Below are 19239 nucleotides of genomic sequence, written 5' to 3' on the forward strand. Positions count from 1 at the left end.
CAAGTTATATTTTAACCCCGTCCCGACTACCCACTGTCTTTTGATGGTGGGCGGTGCATGTTCATAATCTGTAGCAAAGTCTTTTGGCATCACTGTAGATAAGGCTTGTTATTCTCTAAACAGGAGTTGTTACTAACAGGTCCTGTACATAAAGAAGCCTGCTGAATAAAGCTGGGAACGGAGGAAACTCAGATCCCAGCTGTTTAACCCTTTGATCGCCACGGTCCATGACAGCGGCTCGATGAAAGGGGACTCCCCCTCCGCGTCACCGGAAAAAGAAAAAAAAATAGTAAAGAAATGTCCACAAAAAAAGTAATTATTTACCATAAAATATATTTTATTGGCCATATATTACATAAAAATAAAAAACAACACATATTAGGTATCTACACGACGTGGGCCGGATAAAAAAATAAACAAGAATAATAATAATGCTGATTGCTGAAAATCGCTTTTTTTCTTTATTCACACCGCACAAATAAGTTACATATTTACACAATACTTTTGTAACCCCCAAACTGCGCAAGAAAAATAAAATGTATCCTGCATAAAACAAGACCTTATATAGCCATTGGTTAAAAGGAGAGGAGAAAAAAAAGGGACCACAAATGGCGCTGCTAATAGTAAAGAATAGAAATTGAACATAAGTTCATAATTTAATATATAAATAAATAAGTAGATCTATTTATTTATTTATTTATATATTAAATTATGAACTTTCGTTCAATTTATATTCTTTACTATTAGCAGTGCCATTTGTAGTCCCTTTTTTTCTCCTCTCCTTTTAACCATTTATTGGCAACTACCTTTTGGCTGTTGCGTTTTTGGACCAGGCAGCAGTTTTTTTGCTTTATTAGTGCACCTTTTTGTTGCAGTGTTGTACCTGCCAGTACTTAACACTCTAAGGGTATGTTCACATGACCTATTTTCAGACGTAATTCGGGCGTTTTACGCCTCGAATTACACCTGAAAGAGGACTCCATTACGCCTACAAACATCTGTCCATTGCTTGCAATGGATTTTACGATGTTCTGTTCAGACGAGGTGTAATTTTACGCGTCGCTGTCAAAAGACAGCGCATAAAAAGACGCCCGCGTCAAAGAAGTGCATGTCACTTCTTTGGACGTTGTTGGAGCCGTTTTTCATTGACTCCATTGAAAAACAGCTCCAATTACGTCTGTAATGGACGCCGTGAAAAACGGGAGTACTTGCAAAAACGTCTGAAATTCAAGAACTGTTTTCGCCTGGAAACAGCTCCGTAATTTCAGACGTATTTTGCGTTTGCGTGTGAACATACCCTAAGTGAGCACTTTTTATGATATTCTTGCTCTCTCTATATACCTTGGTAATCTGCACTATGTGGCGCCATGTCTCTTTTCCTCTCTTTTAGTTCTCATATAGACATGTCAATGAAAAAATAAAAGAGTTATAACTGCTGAAAGGCAGACAGGCAAAAAAGAAAAAACTTTGCAAGTCATTAATGCCTTTTCAGGCCTGGTCACTAAAGGGAATGTGTCGCTAGAATATTATTATTTTTTTCTGTTTAACAATTAGTATATAAGTGATTACACATTGTTTTAATTTTTTTTCATTTTTTCACAAGTCAGGAAATATTATAAATTAGATTCTAATTTATAACATTTCCATGTGCTGACCACTAGAGGGAGCAGTTCCCAAAATTGCAGCATGATCACTGTGGTAAAGCAACCTCATTGATTTATGCTGCAAAGTTGGGGTGGACACACTCTCCTCTAGTGTCCTCACACAATCCCCCCTCCCTTCTTCTGGCTAGTGCCAGGAGAAAGAGGGGTTTGAATGTTTTTTTTTTAAATCAAAGGTTTTTATTATATCCGCAAGTCATGAAAGAGTACATAACAAAGCATTAAAATGGTTCTCAATATAGAAAATAGTTTACAAACATTTGGTTAACAATATAGTGCATATCTATGTATTCACTGTGTTCATTGTATAAGAAAAGCAAGGAATCGTCATTGTATTACAATCATACATTGAGCTTAAATAAATCTTATTCAGTTAGACATAAAAGTGCTTAACATGGTACGTTCAATAAAATGTTTTATTTTTTTTTAAACCATTTTCAGTACTTATTGGGTCTTTTCTCAAAAGAGTCAATCAGACCAGATAAGTTTCAATATAGTATGCACTGTTTGTACTATTGGTATCACGTATGCGGAATAACAGAAATAAGTAACTAATCATACTTATCTAATATTAATACTTCGGTTTGAATGTTTTCAAACCTCCTACACTGTGTGCCGCCATTTTCTGAGCGAATGCACAGTGGTAGGAGAATTAGATACAGGGCTCAGCAGACAGTATCACACATGAACATACACGAACATAATACGCACATCATACACGATGGCTCCTGCCGCCGCCTCCGCTGGTCTAACAAAGTTCTTGCCGCCTACGCTCCTCTTACTGTCCGGCAGCGGCTTCCGGTCCACATGCAAATGGCGCCGGATTTTGCTCTACGAATAAGCTTTGTTTTCGTCTGTGTGGGAGCGGCGTATGCGCCGTTCCCACACAGACGGCACACACTTCTGAGAATGGAACAGCTCCCGTTCGCATTCACTATGGGGATGTATGTGCCGTATTCCATCTCTGTATGTGTCGTTAATTGACACATACAGAGATGTAAAAAAAAATAGCAGCCCCCATAGAGAAGTAAAAGTATGAATACAGTAAAAAGTAAAAAATGAGAACACAAATAAATACAATTTTTGTTAATATTATATTAAAAGCAATATAATAATAATTAAAAAAAAATCATGACACTTTCCCTTTAAGGGGTTAAGTCTGTCAGCACTTGTGAGCCCCCAAAACGGCTAAGACCACTAGATAGCTAAAGTAGAAACCAGTAGAAACATACCTATGTTGCCAATGTTAGACCTTGTATAACTTGTAAAACGTAGTTTTATTCCATCATGAGCCGTAGACAATTCACACTTCACAGTGTCCAGGAAAACCAGGCACTGTCCCAAATTATCAGCTGTAAACCCTCCCCTCCTCTGTTGATTGACGGCTCTGCTGATTCTTTGGAGAAAACGGCATATGACACAGAGGAGGAGTAGCAGAGCCATCAATCAACAGCAGAGGGGAGGAATGATCTCCTGATGTATACTGTATGGCAGGGGTCAGCAACCTGTGGTAACACTGCCACAGCCGGCACGTGGGGCATGGTTTGACGACACACTGCACCTTTATGTGCTTGGTGGCGCTAAACACAGGTAGAGAAAGCAGTGCTTCATTATGCACTTGGCGGCGCTGATCACCAGGAGAGAGAGCAGTGCAATGCAGCACTGCTCTCTCTCATGGTGTTCAGCACCGCCAATCACACAATGAAGCACAGCTCTCTCCTGGTGATCAACGCTGCAAAGACTTCAGTAACTGCTCTGTAAAAGAAAAAGTTAGTCGCAGTCTCTCCTATGTGCACCCTCAAATCTGGTGTTCAGTAGCAGCGGTCTCTGCTATGTGCAACCCCCGCCCCCTAAAAACTGGTGTTCTGTAGCCAGGGCCAGCCTTAGTTTGGATGGCGCTCTGTGCAGGACTCTATTGCTGCCCTCCACAAAGCAAAAATTAACCACATATATAGACACGCACATACTGGAACATAAATACTGTACATAGATAGAGGGGCATATTTAGATAAACAGGCAAATATATACACACACATTCAGGAATATATACATACATAGTAAAAATATAGACATACAGACATATATATACACAGACAACCGCATATAAATACACAGACAGGAACATATACAAATACATAAAAGGCACATATATACAAGCGCAAAGACACATTCACAAACATACCCATATATACACAGTGCAGATAATGTAGTAGATGTCACCTGCAGTTCTATGTAATACCTAACACAGATAACAGTGATAACTCTCTGAGTACAGATCATTTAGTAGTGTTACCTGCAGTCCTTTGTAATACCACAGATAACACAGTGATAACTCTCTGAGTACAGATAATGTAGTAGATGTTACCTGCAGTCCTATGTAACACCACAGATAACACAGTGATAGCTATCTGAGTACATATAATGTAGTAGATGTTACCTGCATTTCCTATGTAATACCACAGATAACACAGTTATAGCGCTTTGAGTACAGATAATGTAGTAGATGTAAAGGGGGTTTTATACTGGCCGATTATCGCGCAGACGAGCGTTCGTATAACGCTCGTTGCTGATAATTGCCCTGTGTAAACAGGGCAGCGATCAGCAGATGAACGAGCGAACGTTCGATCATCTTCTGATCGTCTCGTTTTAAAAAAGAGAAATATTATCGTTGTCGACAGTGGGTCTCCCTGTAAACAGGGAGATGCGCTGCCAACATGATGATAGGGATGGGGACGAGCGATCAGAGTAACGACCGCTCGTACCCATGTATAGCTCTGTGTGACAGCAGCAAACGAGCGCCAATCAACGATGTCTCATTGATCAGAGTTCGCTGCACCGGCCGATTGTCGGCCGGTGTAAAAGGCCCTTTACCTTTAAGTCCTATGTAACACCACAGACAACACAGTGATAACTCTCTGAGTACAGATAATGTAGTAGATGTTATCTGCAGTCCTATGTCTCACCACAGATAACACACAGTGATAACTCTCTGAGTACAGATAATGTAGTAGATGGTATATGCAGTCCTATGTAACACCACAGATAACACACAGTGATAACTATACCCACACATATATAAACACACACAGAGGTATGTATATATATATATATATATATATACTAGTATACACACTAACAGATACATATATACACATATACACACACATACTGGAACATATACACACACAAACATAGACACACATAGGCACTTACCATCTCTACTTGCTGACAGGATCACAGGCTTCTTGCAGGACGGTCTGTGGACGGAGCTTCCTCCTCTGCTCTTGCTCCTCCGCTCTTGTTTCCTCCGTATATGTAACGAGGAGCAGAGGACAAAGCAGAGGCACAGCACAGTGGCGCCTCCTACATGCTGGGAGGGTACAGTGCCCTGTGCACTCGCACAGGTCGCACACCCCTAAGGCCGGCCCTGTCTGTAGCTTTGGTCTCTCCTATGTGCAACCTCCCACCCAAGCTGGTATTTAGTAGTCACTCTCTCTCCTGTGTGCAGCACCCCGAATCTGGAATTCTGTAACCGCGGTCTCTTCTGTGTGCAGTTCCCTCTAGCTGGTGTTCAGTAGCCACAGTCTCTCCTCTGTGCACCCCTACCCCAGCTGGTGTTCAATAGTTACGGTCTCTCCTATGCGTCCCCTCCCAGCTGATGTTCAGTATCCTCGTGTGCACCACAGAGGGATGATCTTTACAAAGAAAGTTGGGGACAAGGGTCACACTGAAATGTAAGCTTAATTAATTAACTGATAAATTGGTTTATGTTCAATACGTGGTAACAGTTTATTTTATATAACTTTCATGTTTGTATGGCACACTGAGTTTTTTATCATTGTTTGTTTGTTTTTTATCGGCACTGCATACAAAAAAGGTTGCCTACCCCTGTTGTATGACTTATGTACCTATAGACTTTCATTATTCAGAGATAAGCCAAAAGAGTTTCCTTCTGCCATATATTTGGCATACATTTGGCGAGTATACGTCTGTATACCGTTCTCTTAACTGTTTTATAAAGCAAAGTCAACTAAAGAACTTAACAAAAGAACAGATACCGAGCGTTCTGTAGACTGTTTCAAATGGTATCAACCTATCCTTAATAAGTAATGCTGACTTGCCAACCTCTACTCTTCTATGGCTCTCAAAGCAACAAACCAGTAATACTCTATTGATCTTCTAGTCTAGGCTAGACAATATAATGAAAGGTAGGTGCCGCACTGGTTTAATTTATAAATACATTTATTGTAATTCAACATGTCTGACATTAGTTTTTTTTTAATCCTGCCGTTGACATCCTCTCATTCAATTTACACTCTATATTATTTATATATTATTTATACAAATATATGTTTATTTTTTTCCCCCTACAAGACACGTTCTGGACAAATCCACAGATAAGACTGAGCCTTAAAGAGAAGGATGATGGCCAAAATGAATGCACGTTTATTGCTGCTTTGTTGCAAAAAGATAGACGCAAGTTGAAAAAAATTGGAGCTGATATGCTGACAATAGGATATACAGTTTATCAGGTTAGAACATGTGCAAGGTAGCAATGTCTTGTTTAAATGTTGCTACATGCGGCATTTACATTTACTAATCGTACCGTGTATACCGTGTATAACGATAACTGCGGCTCAATTAATTAAGATATACAATAAACAATTATTTTTGTTATTGCTGAACTTTTTCTTCATTTACATTGGCCAATTATCGTTACGATTCCTCAAGTATTAGCGAATTGTAACAATATTTGACAATATTTGACCCGTGTAAATGAAGACGAAGATCAGCCATAAACGAGGAACTAATGTGAAACTTATAGTTTTTATTCAGCAATATCTGGTGCTATTGTATGGGCTTTCCTATCTCCATCCATTTAGCCTATATTTCTGTAGTCATTCTTATATAATATCCAAAGTCTATCTAGAATTTCTCTATCCTTCCAATATCACATGACTCTAAGAAGAATCTGATCTGAAAAACTTTGACATTTATGATCAACCAAAGAACTAATGTCACAGTATATGAGTGATTATGAGGACTTGAGACGTGAATATTCCATAAAGAATTGTACTGCATGGCCATTCATTTTGATTCAGATTATATTAATAATTTGGATTCTAGCCTCAAACGTCTTTACTTAATTCAACCTATAGTTACCTATGAAATATATGTCATAATCAGATTTTTTTTATGGAACCCATATAAAAAAAAGAAAATGGAGGTTACCAGGATAAATGCCGTCATCATGTATAGATGGCTTCAGTTGTGGCAGTTGTTTTTTTCAGCAAAGGAAATAGTGGTCATGCTTTTGGAAAGGTACTTTTCCCTTGTGATAATACTAATATGCTTGTGACTTTCAGTGTCCTGGAAGTGAATCTCAAGTGACAAAAGATTTTTTCAAATTCAATGCATCAAAAGCACGGAGCAAAACTTACATTAATTTGAGAGAAGTGTCGCAGAGATTCAAGCTTCCTCCTGGGGATTACATGATCATTCCTACCACGTTTGAACCTCACCAAGATGCCGACTTTTGTCTCAGAGTATTTTCAGAAAAGAAAGCAGACATCAAGTAAGTCTGTAAAAAGACGATTGAATACAAGTAGCTTTACATAAGTTTCGAAATAAGTAAAAGGCTTGTAAAAGATCATTTATTTCGAGATTTGTGAGCAAATTTTTTGTTTACTCTGCTGGTCAGCCCACCCTAAATGCTGTTTGCAGCTTTTCTACAGATAGAAATATGCTCTATGCTACACAAAGTGAATTATTTACTAAAAAGTAGAGTGCCCTGTGGACTTTATAACACTAAGAAAAACTCTGCTTTTGAACCAACACTTGTTAAGTAAACCCACCCAAAATTGCAGTGAAAAATAATATTTTAGAGTGGAGGTCCTGTCAAAAGAGATGGCCAATATACTCTCAGACTTCCATTTCTGCGTCTGTGGCCAGTGCTGGGCACCACCACTCTGTTTTTTGCGTCGGCGCTGGCACAGACACTGGGTGTCGCATGCTTTAAGCGCACGGCCACTCACCCAATAGAATCATCAGATGGCCTTGCAAATCAGCAGGTCACCAGCTTGGTAGACCCGATCAGCAGCCCAATTGGTACGCTCAGCAATTTATTTAATTCCAGCTGCCTGTTTTGTCCTTTGCCAGTTATTATTACTAATCCTGGTTTGTGTTCCGATACTGTTTTTCTGTTTATCGATCCGTATTCTTCTACTACCCTTACGTTTAACCCTATGGCTGCCTGAACTGTGTAAAATCCTGGACTACCAGACCCTTCATTTGCCTTCTGATTTGTCACTAGTACTTAGTTTTGACCCAGCCCGGCTCCTGTTTCCGAGTTTGGATATAATTTTCTGGCTTTGATGTTCTTTTTTATTTCTCGGTATTAACCCTTGGCTTTGTTTGTTTACCCCTTGCCTGTTTGCTCCATCTGTCAGCGGCTCCTCTGCAGACAAAACATAGGGATTCGCAGCAGAACCCTGTATAGGTGGTAAAGGGTTAACTAGAGAAGACAACGCAAAGACTGATGTGGAATTGCTATTGCTTGGCAGGCTGAACTGTTACAAATACAAAGAATATAGGGGAATTGAAAATCCCTCCTGAAATTCTGGTCTCGAAGGGAAATGGTTTTCTGAAAGAATTGATCTTTTTGAGAGGTTTCACTGTGTACTTAAAACCTACAATGTGGATCAAATTTGCACATTCTTTACTTTATTCTTTTGATCAAGTCACATGATGATTTTGTCTTTATTTATGTCTAAAGCTAAACTTTGCTGATATACTGTTCTATTGTTCACGTTATAATCATTAAACCGGTAATAACTTGTAATTTCACAGTGAAAATAAAAATTTAATTATCTATTGCAGAGAGATTGATGGAGACATAAATGTGGATATACCAGATGTAAGTTTACTAATATTAGAATTATGTATACATGGTATTTGTTATATGACAACAGCATCCACATTCATATACAATATTCTCGCTATTAGCTTATTCATAATAATGAGACATAAAGACAGTTCAGCATTTGTATAGGTTGGTGGAGTTGAACAACCCAGAAGGCCGCAAACACATCAGACAAGTGGACAGAATTTATTTATTAGTTGTTATTAATATTATTATTATTAATAATATTATTATTCTGGTTCTGCAGTGTGTAAAGGCTGGATTCACACGCTGCATATTTGATGCTGATTTTTGGTTCTGATTCTGCCAAACAAATGTACACCACAAATACAGTCAAATATTAGTGAAAGACGGTTTTCATAACCTCATTCACATTCTGTGGAAAAATTTTTTCCAGATTTTAGGGCATCCTTCAGAAAATAAAGTCCGCAGAAGCACACCTTTCCTTTTGCATATCATTCTGTGAAATGGTGTTGGGTTTCACCAATGTGGGTGAGGCCACAATTCAGTCAAAAACGACAATCACAGAGTTTTTTGTTTTTACTGGTTTTAAACATGCTTTGCCTGTAACAACCGTTCAGCCACATGTGGTTGCAGTTTTAGCCTGAATCAATTAGAAAAATATGGCATGCCTCAGAGTAATAATGGAGGCACACAGAGGTACAGTATGGGTCCATTGAATTCTCGTACCAGAATCAATAATATTAATAATATGGACATGAATCTAACTTAAACATTTCGAATAAAGCAGCAAAGAAATTAACTAAAAATAGAACTAACACATTTTTACCGGGAATAATAGCACTGCATTCCGGCCATATATTGTATCTGTTTTATTTCTTTTTTAAGCTACGATGTGTAAATAAGTTTTTATTGGAATATTAATATTTTCAGCCTCCAGAACCAAATCCTCCACACAAGGAGACAGAAGAAGAAAAACAGTTCCGCAGCTTGTTTGAGCAAATTTCTGGAGATGTATGTATAATGTTCCTTTCAGACATTACTAGATTTACCATCCAAAGTTGTCTATATATAATATCTGATATGTATTTGACCAGCAGACATACACTGTAACAACTTGTCAGGCTGCTAAATCCATATCACGCTAACAGCCAATTATAAATAGAAGCTAGAAATATGTCGGATACATTTTTTAACAATTGAAAATGTTTAATTTTCAGATGTTTCATTTCATTTGTTTCAATATACTAACTAACTATTATTCATTATCATTGCACACATGTATAGTTGTTTAGCAGGATCATCATCGCCTGGGGTAAATGGCCAGCAGTCACGCTCAAAATACTCCAAACAGAAGTTCTAATTCAAACTGCCCTCAGTTGGCTTTTTTCATTTATGCACATAATTCAAATAACACATATTAAACAAAACCCCTTGGCTGTCACCTAACTAAACAGTATCCTTAGCCTGGGACATTATTATCCTAATACAGCAGAAACCTTGGACAATCTTAACCCCTTCCCCCTGCTGGCATTCTGGGCCCTAATGTCCAAGCCATTTTTTAGATTTTTCCATTGTCACATTCGAAGAGCTGTAACTTTTTTATTTTTGCGTCGGCATAGCTGTATAAGGTCTTGTTTTTTGCGGGACGACTTGCAGTTTTTATTGGTACCATTTGAGAGTAGATGCGACTTTTTGATCACTTTCTATCACATTTTTTTTAAGTCAGGATTAACAGAAAACAGCAATTTTTCCATTGTTTTTTATTTTATTTTTTACGGCGTTCACAGTGCGGGTTAAATAATGTAACAGCTTTATAGTCGGGGTCGTTACGGACGCGGCGATACCAAATATGTGTAACTTTTTTGCTTTATTGTAGTTTTTTTTAATAGTAAAGCATTTTGTAAGGGGAAAAGCTGGGTTTTTCATTTTTTTTTTTTCACTTTTTTTTTTAAATTAACTTTATTAAACTTTTTTTACTTTTTTACTAGTCCCACTAGGGGACTTCACTATCCTCCGATCGCTATTATAATACACTGCAATACTTTTGTATTGCAGTGTATTACTGCCTGTCCGTTTAAAACGGACAGGCATCTGCTAGGTCATGCCTCCGGCATGATCTAGCAGGCATTCGCTGCAGGCAGACCTGGGGGTCTTTATTAGACCCCCGGCTGCCATAGAAGACACAGACACTCGGCGATTTTATCGCCGGGTGTCAGTGAGATGAGAGGGAGCTCCCTCCCTCTCTCCAAAACCATTCAGATGCGGTGCTCGCTATTGTGCACCGCATCTGAAGGGTTAAACAGGTGAGATCGATACTAATATCGATCTCACCCGGCAGAGCAGGGACGCCCCCAGCCTTCAGCTGCTTCTGGCAGCTGAGAGCAGGGAGATTTTACGGCTCCCTGCTCTGTTTACTTTATTCTACAGCAGCGACGTAGTTTGGCGGCGCTCTAGAATAAAGCCCACTAATGACCGCCGTAAAAAGACGTATCGGCGGTCATTAAAGGGTTAATCGAGTAGGGGCATAACTTTCCCAAATGTTATGCATGGGAAAGGTTTCTATACTTTGTCCTGATAGGATCCAGTCCCGTTCTCGGCACTAAATATAAAGTTCCCATACATAACCGTCAGGGCCCGGACAATGACCACAGTGTCCCTGTGCAAAAAACAGTATATTGGCCCTTTGTATTCTAGTAGGTAATTAAATTGATAACAGCAGGGTGCTAGCCATAGACTGCCGCATTCATTCATCTAAAAAATGCACATCCACCAATAATTATGACAATGGATATGAATGTAGCCCCTTACATGTGATCCAATAGACAGTAGGGAGCACTATTACTATTATTTTTGTAGCAGTCGGCCCCCATGCTTGCAGTGCTACTGTGCAGCTGCACACATTGCACATATACACTGTCGAGTCACATTATTATGCCCACCGGGTTAATATCCAGAGTAACCGCCATGTGCAGCACGGAGAGCAGCTAGACGGGCTGAGAGTGACTCAATAAGGTGCTGGTAGGTTGTCTCAGGTATCTGGAGCCATGCTGACAGCAGTGCATCCCACATTTACTGGAGGGTGCGTGGGGGAGGATCCATAGAGCGAACAAGACTATCAAGATGGTCCCACAGATGCTCAATTCGGTTCAAGCCTGGCGAATTAGGGGGCCAGGGAAGTACCTGGAAGCCTTGGTCGTGCTCTTCCAACCACAGTCGGACATTTCTAGCCGTGTGACATATCGCATTGTCTTGCTGGAAGATTCCATCTGCCCTAGGGAAGACAAACAGCATGCATGGTTGGACGTGATCTGCAACAATGGATTCATTCCCAAATCGGTTCAGAGTGCTTTCCACATGGATGAGCGGGCCGATAGAATGCCATGAAAAAAATCCCCAGACCATAACGCTGCCGCCACCAGCTTGTGGTCTTCCAGCAATGGTTGCAGGGTGTTTGTTATCTGACGTTTCTCGCCTGACACGAAAATGTCCATCCGTTCGATGAAGCAAGAAAATGTGACTCATCGGATAAAGCAACCCTTTTCCAATCTTCGGTAGTTAAATTCCAATACTGCCGTGCAAATTGAAGCCTTTTTTTCCAATGCACCTTTGTTAGCATAGGAGCAGTGACCATCCGTCTGCTTTGGAGCACGTCTGGTAGCCCCCAGGTTGATTTTCACGGTGAGCTGCTCCACATTAACGTGTCATTCGGCCCTCGCGCACCTTTGCAGCCTACGTCCGCCTCTCACATCAATGGCACGCGGTGCTTCGCAGTTTCCATGTCGGTTATTCCCAATAGCGGCATTTGTCCACTCACTATACACTTTCACCACAGCAACACGCAGTTCACAAACTGCACTGTTTGAGAAATACTGCCACCCTTGGCCCGGAAGCCAATAATCATCCCTTTTTTAAACTCTGATAAATCGCCCCTTTTACCCATGACAAAAATTAATGATATGTGTTCAGACATCCTATCGCCTCCTTATATACCCACCGAGCCAGCCCACAACACATCACTTCCTTCATGAGCTGCCGACGACGTGGAAAGTAGGAGGTGGTCATAATAATGTGACTCGACTGTGTAGTATGTCCACCCTTAGGTTTTTTGGGGGAAATCCTCTTTAAGCGAGATATAATTTACATATCTCACTATTTAATAATTTAATTTTCTTCCATTACAGGACAAGGAAGTCAGTCCTCAAGAGTTGCAGTATGTTTTGAATGCAGTTCTGCAGAGAAGTAAGTTCTAAAATTTCACCTATAAAATCCCCAAAACAATTTGAAAGGTTCATTGTACATTCAAGTTACCAATATTCCAGTGAATGTTGCATTGTAAAGTCTGAGTTTGTATTTAATCTAGTAACTGTTAAGCTTTCCACAGTTATTTTATAAATTGGCACCAAATTCGGTTTGCCGTAGGATTTTTTAATATTCCGGAGATGGAGTGTTGATCCAGAAATTTATTCTAATTGCTATAGTTGGAATCAGGACTTTTTTTTTCCATTAAATCAACTGAATCAAGCTTCTGCATCATGGTTTTTTTTTGCCTTCCTATGGATCATCACTGTAGAATTGTATTAAATGGACTTTATTCAAGTTTTCTATGTTACTATATTGCATACATTTCTGTGTGTTACTAGACATACTTATCTTTTTGTCTTTTTTTTCAGCAAAGAATATTAAAGTAAAGGAGCTGAGTATACTGTCATGCCATAACATAATTTCCCTTATGGATGTATCCTTTACAATATTTTCTCTTAAACATTACTTTTCTACGTGTATTTTATTATTCTTCATTTAAGAAGCTGTATTCACCCCCTGTTGGCTAATACTTGAAGATCAAACAAAAATAGTAATTGATGGAGAGCAGTGCAACTAAGCATAGTTTCTCCGCATAAGCAGTATAGGTAGTTGTTTCTCTGTCTGCAATCATGAGTATTTAATAGGTGCTACAGTTGACTGGTAAATTGGCATTGCTCTCCAGTCAAGTAGTTCTAAATTAAAGGGAACCTGTCACCAGCATTTCGCCTTTTGAACTCTTCTCAACCCTCTCTGGCCGCTGCTGTCAAAAGTTCATTGCTGTTATCCCCTCTCCTAAACTCCTTCTCCGACCATAAATAATGGTCTGCAAACATTTTGCGCCTCTTATGGTAATAATCCGACAGCCTCGTTCTTTCCTCTACTTATGCCCGCCCACCACCAAAACCCAGCTCACCCTCCCTGAATGCTGAAATCTCGTCTTAGATAGTGCGCATGCGCCTGTCATGTATGGTCCGACACCCTTCCCTGTTTCGTCCGGGCCTTAAATATAGTAACTGTGCATGCCCCCGCTATGGTGTCCCGTTGCGTACACGCACCAGAACAGGACATCGATACGCAAGCGCAGGATTTTGTGTGTGCTGGGAGGAGGCGAGAAGCGGTCAATCAAAAGTAAGGATGCGGGATTAGTTTGGAAAGGTTTGAGGAATGAAGATATGACTCTTTTCGAACGAAGATATGACTCTATTATGCTCATTAGCATACAGTGCAGGAACACTAAAAAACTGAATACTAAAGTTACAGAGCCTACTTAGAAGATAATTCTAGGTTACATAAAAAAATAAATTCAGCCACTTCCACCAGGTACTGCTAGTTTAATAGGTGAAATGCTGGTGACAGGTTCCCTTTAGGTCTGTAGTTACATTCTGTATTTTGCATTAGACTCCAACCTTCAAGTATGGCTAACACATGTATTGCTTTAAAATGTTTGTCTGCACTAACAAAATAAAGCAGGACATTGTAGTATGCTTATTACAACCTCTAACTCCCCCTGCAGCCTTCACCTTGTGCCTCCCTGGATGTCCTAGTCTCGCAACACACGTTCAATATATTCATAGGTACATTTTCTCTTCATCAGACGCCCTTCATCCAGGGCCACCAATAGGCCCAGGCCTACTGTGCCCATAGGTAAATCATGCCATGGTCTTCTTATAATTTAGGCAATGTGTCAATTAACATTCATTCATGTCAATAATCTGTACATCTATAACAAAAGCAATTTATTACCATATGCATGTGATAGTGATATTTTCTTTACAAAATGCATGTGATAGTAGGAAAACATTACATGTTTAAAAGGCCGTTAAGATGTTTAACCCGTTAGTGACCGGCCCATCGTGTTTCTACGTCGGTCAATAACGGGCCTTATTCCGATGCCATAGACTTTTTACGTCGCGGCATCGGAATAAGTTTACAGAGCAGGGAGATGTCAAATCTCCCTGCTCTCAGCTGCTAGAGGCAGCTGAGGGCTGGGAGCGTCCCTGCTCTGCCGTGTGAGATCGATATTAGTATCGATCTCACACGTTTAACCCCTCAGATGCGGTGCTCAATAGCGAGCACCACATCTGAGTGGTTTTGGAGAGAGGGAGGGAGCTCCCTCTCTCCCCCACCGACACCCGGCGATACGATCGCCGAGTGTCTGTGTCTGCGATGGCAGCCGGGGGCCTAATAAAGGCCCCCAGGTCTGCCTGTAGTGTATGCCTGCTAGGTCATGCCTCTGGCATGACCTAGCAGATGCCTGTCCGTTTTAAACCGTTTTTTCATTTTTTTTCACATTTTTTTTTTAATTAACTTTATTAAACTTTTTTTTAACTTTTTTACTAGTCCCATTAGGGGACTATAATATGTGATTATGCGATCGCATTTATAATACACTGCAATACTTTTGTATTGCAGTGTATTATAAATGTGATCGCATAATCGCATATTATAGTCCCCTAATGGGACTAGTAAAAAAGTTAAAAAAAAGTTTAATAAAGTTAATTTAAAAAAAAATTTGAAAAAAAATGAAAAACCCAGCTTTTCCCCTTACACAATGCTTTACTATTACAAAACCAAAATAAAGTAAAAAAGTTACACATATTTGGTATCGCCGCGTCCGTAACGACCCCGACTATAAATCTATTACATTATTTAACCCGCACGGTGAACGCCGTAAAAAAAATTAATAAAAAACTATGGAAAAATTGCTGTTTTCTGTGAATACTGACTTTAAAAAAATGTGATAAAAAGTTATCAAAAAGTCGCATCTACTCCAAAATGGTACCAATAAAAACTACAAGTCTTCCCGCAAAAAAAAAGCCCTCATACAACCGCATCGGCGAAAAAATAAAAACGTTACGGCTCTTCAAATATGGTGACACAAAAACAAATCATTTAGAAAAAAAAGCGTTTTTACTGTGTAAGTAGTAAAACATACAAAAACTATACAAATTTGGTATCGTTGCAATCGTAACAACCCGCTGAATAAAGTTATTGTGTTATTTATACCACACGGTAAACGGCGTAGATTTAGGACGCAAAAAAGAGTGGCGAAATTTCAGATTTTTTTCTATTCCCCCCCAAAAAAAAGTTAATAAAAGTTAATCAATAAATAATATGTACCTAAAAATGGTGCTATTAAAAAATACAACTTGTCCCGCAAAAAACAAGACCTTATACAGCTATGTCGATGCAAAAATGAAAGAGTTATAGCTCTTGGAATGCGACGATTGAAAAACTTAAAAAATAGCTTGGTCATTAAGTTCCAAAATAGGCTGGTCATTAAGGGGTTAACCCATTCAGCACCGCAATTGATAGCAATCCATTTAAACAACTATCGCATTTCGGCACTCGTATACTGGCAGACGGTGGCATAACGAAGGCCCCCTGCTCTGTTCAGTGCTGCAGCACGCTAGAGCATATTTAGGTATCTTTTAGCAGACAGCACGTCCATTGTATACAGACAGGCTAAGTAGTGAGATTCGGGTAAAAATAAATATATAATAGTTAAAGTCCCCTACTCAGATTATAAAAAAAAATACAGATTTTAAATAATTTCAAAAAAGTCACAAAAAAAGACAATAAACATAATTTTTATTTAATAAAAGTGCCCCAAAAAATAAACATATACATATTTTGTATCCTCATACATGTAAAGACCTGTACAATAAAAGTAAGGTATCATTTAAGCTAAAGAAAGAACGGCATGACATTTTTTTAATGTATTTTTTAAATAGACCATGGATTGGTTTTAAATAAACCAATGGATTTTTAGATGCAATCTGATATTTATGAACCTAAAAAGATGTCTGGAAAATCTGGAACTCAAACCAAACCTCGGCTAGTGAGGTATGCATAAAAATAAAATCTGTGCACTACCGGAATATGAGGAGGCAAAAACTGAAAAATTCCTGCAGTTCTTAACACGAAAATGGGCTTGGTGTTAAGGGATTGAAGCTTATACATGATAGCAGTAGATCATGGGATAGATATGTCACCAAATTATATTTCACAGGTCTGGATTTTTTTTTATTATAAAAGATAAAATAAATAAACTTGAAAAGTAGAATGGATAAAAATAGTTAGAAAATACAAGGATATATATATTTTTTTATTTTAATGATGAATAAAATTACACCATTTCTTTTTAGATAGAGCTGCCAGTCTTATCGATGACAATTAGTCTCATACACATATTCTTATTGCGGCTCCGTTTTGTATGGGCATGAGGTGCATGAGCCTGCTACCGACTTCATACACAGGTTTGTCCTGTTGGATTCCAAAAGATATCTACTCCAGCTCTTAGCTGGCATAGATTTCAAGTAGATTTCATATATTTGTATAGGATGTAGCATGGTAGAGGCCCATGCTGGGCCTTGTACTTTGCCCTCCCTTGATCAGACTACTACTCCATTAGACAGTTAAATAAAAAAAATTACATTTAAAAAAAAAATAATTATGCTCATCTCACCGCTACTCTTCTCCCATCCAAGTCCCGTTAGGATGACGTGACTCATACAACATACTGACGACGGGCAACGTCAGGACGTTGACGCAGCACTGATGACATTGAAATTCTGCGTCACATATAAGGCCCGGACACCTTATATGAGACACACTAGAATTATGGGGGGACCTGGAGGGGAGAAGAGGAGAGGTATGTGTTTTATTATTCTATGGCCTATGTGGGGGGAAGGGATGGCGTACGGCTGTTGTATCTTACTCCAATTTTACTTTCTATTAAGACTGGCGTATGAACCACCAGTCTAAATTAATTGTCCCCATTGTCTTTAAAGCTACATTTGTACTTTTTATATTGCGCCTTAACAAAGAATACACTAGACCAGTGGCAACGGAAAGCTTGGATTTCACGAGTTCAAAATCCTCTGGGATAAACTAAAAAACTGGATTGTAAGATGAAAAGTTTGCACTCAATGTTTTAATATATAATCAAGTATAATTCTGTGATAAGAGAGAGAGAGAGAAATTTATATATATATATATATATATATATATATATATATATATATATATATATATATATATATATATATATATATATATATGAGAAAAGAACTAAGCAGGGGATCTAACCTGCTGAAGCAAGGGAACATTTTATAATATGCTGCCAAGTGACAAGAAAAATCTTCAGTATACCCCCACCCTCAGCATAAACATAACATAATTCTCATAAAGGTAATTGATTACAAGAACAAGATTTTAGGTTCATTCCATGTTCTAAAATCGAATTTTCATATAGACTGCCAAACAACTGAAGTAAAGAAATGAGTGGTATCGGTATAGAGGAACAGTGATCTGGCTTTTGACATGTAAAAAACAGTGATATACAGCAACAAGAAAGGCAAACAAAAACAACATAAAATTGCTGTTGTCTTCTTTAACTAGTTTCACTAGTTCACAAACATTTCAATTAGTTAAAATGTCACAACTCACTATTCAAGGTGCCTGTATATACTACTGGCTAGTAAAGGTACATGATGATTTTTCTCTCACCTAACAAAATAGAGAAGGGCTATGGTGGTAGAAATGGTGGTTACCATAATTATATAAAATATCTGTTAGGGTGCGTTCATATCTGCATCAGGGCTCCGTTCCGTCGGAGCTTTCCATAGGTTACCGTTTTCATCACCATTGATTTCAATGGTGACGTATCAGGTGCAAATGGTTTCCGTTTGTCTCCGTTGTGCAGGGGTTCCGTCATTTTGACTGAATCAATAGCGTAGTCTGTGAGACTGCATGCTGTGGGAGGGGAGGGGGAGCAACAGATCGGATATCTGATGGGCTCGGAACACCAGGTAGAACCTGCCCACTAAGCAAGTATGGAGAAAAAAATACACATTTTCAAAATGCATGCAGAGGGATGGGAAAAAAAACAATAAACATAGGTTGACACACAAGTTTTGGCAGCATTACATTCAATATACTTCTGCAGATAATTATCATTTTTTTAATAGGTACATTTTAAATTAATATATGGGTTGAATGGTAATTGGGAACCTAAACATTGCGTTTTTTCAAACTACCTTGAAAAATAGTGAAACCAAAAATGTTGTAACCTATGACATTTACATTTTAGAGCATATTTATACAGTTTGACACGGATAAATCTGGAACTATGTCTTCATATGAACTTCGTCTAGCTTTAAAGGCTGCAGGTAACAATATTCTTTACAGTTGTAAAACAATTGTAAATGTATCTAAGTTTGTTTATGTAACTGAATGTTAAATGTATCGGCAATAATATTGTTATTTCTATACGTAGACAGTTGCTAAGGGTAAGAAGTTGTCTTTACCATTCTGAAGCAACAGAGAAATAGTGTTCTATAGTGTATGTAACCAAGAGTTACCTTGTGCAATAAGAAGAAATACAGC

The 19239-nt window shown here is 38.7% G+C and overlaps 1 protein-coding gene across 1 annotated transcript in view; it reads left to right on the top strand.

Annotated features, from left to right (window-relative positions):
* CAPN9 (calpain 9) overlaps nt 1–19239 on the top strand; it is a 163028-nt gene that overhangs the window by 120966 nt on the left and 22823 nt on the right. The window contains exons 13-20 of the mRNA XM_075863727.1: nt 6036–6193; nt 7028–7236; nt 8541–8577; nt 9478–9558; nt 12729–12786; nt 13218–13282; nt 17689–17757; nt 18944–19022. Coding sequence (XP_075719842.1) covers nt 6036–6193; nt 7028–7236; nt 8541–8577; nt 9478–9558; nt 12729–12786; nt 13218–13282; nt 17689–17757; nt 18944–19022 — 756 coding nt within the window. The remainder of the gene's footprint in view (nt 1–6035; nt 6194–7027; nt 7237–8540; nt 8578–9477; nt 9559–12728; nt 12787–13217; nt 13283–17688; nt 17758–18943; nt 19023–19239) is intronic.

The sequence above is a fragment of the Rhinoderma darwinii genome, chromosome 4 (assembly GCF_050947455.1).
Source record: "Rhinoderma darwinii isolate aRhiDar2 chromosome 4, aRhiDar2.hap1, whole genome shotgun sequence".
Lineage (NCBI taxonomy): Eukaryota > Metazoa > Chordata > Amphibia > Anura > Rhinodermatidae > Rhinoderma > Rhinoderma darwinii.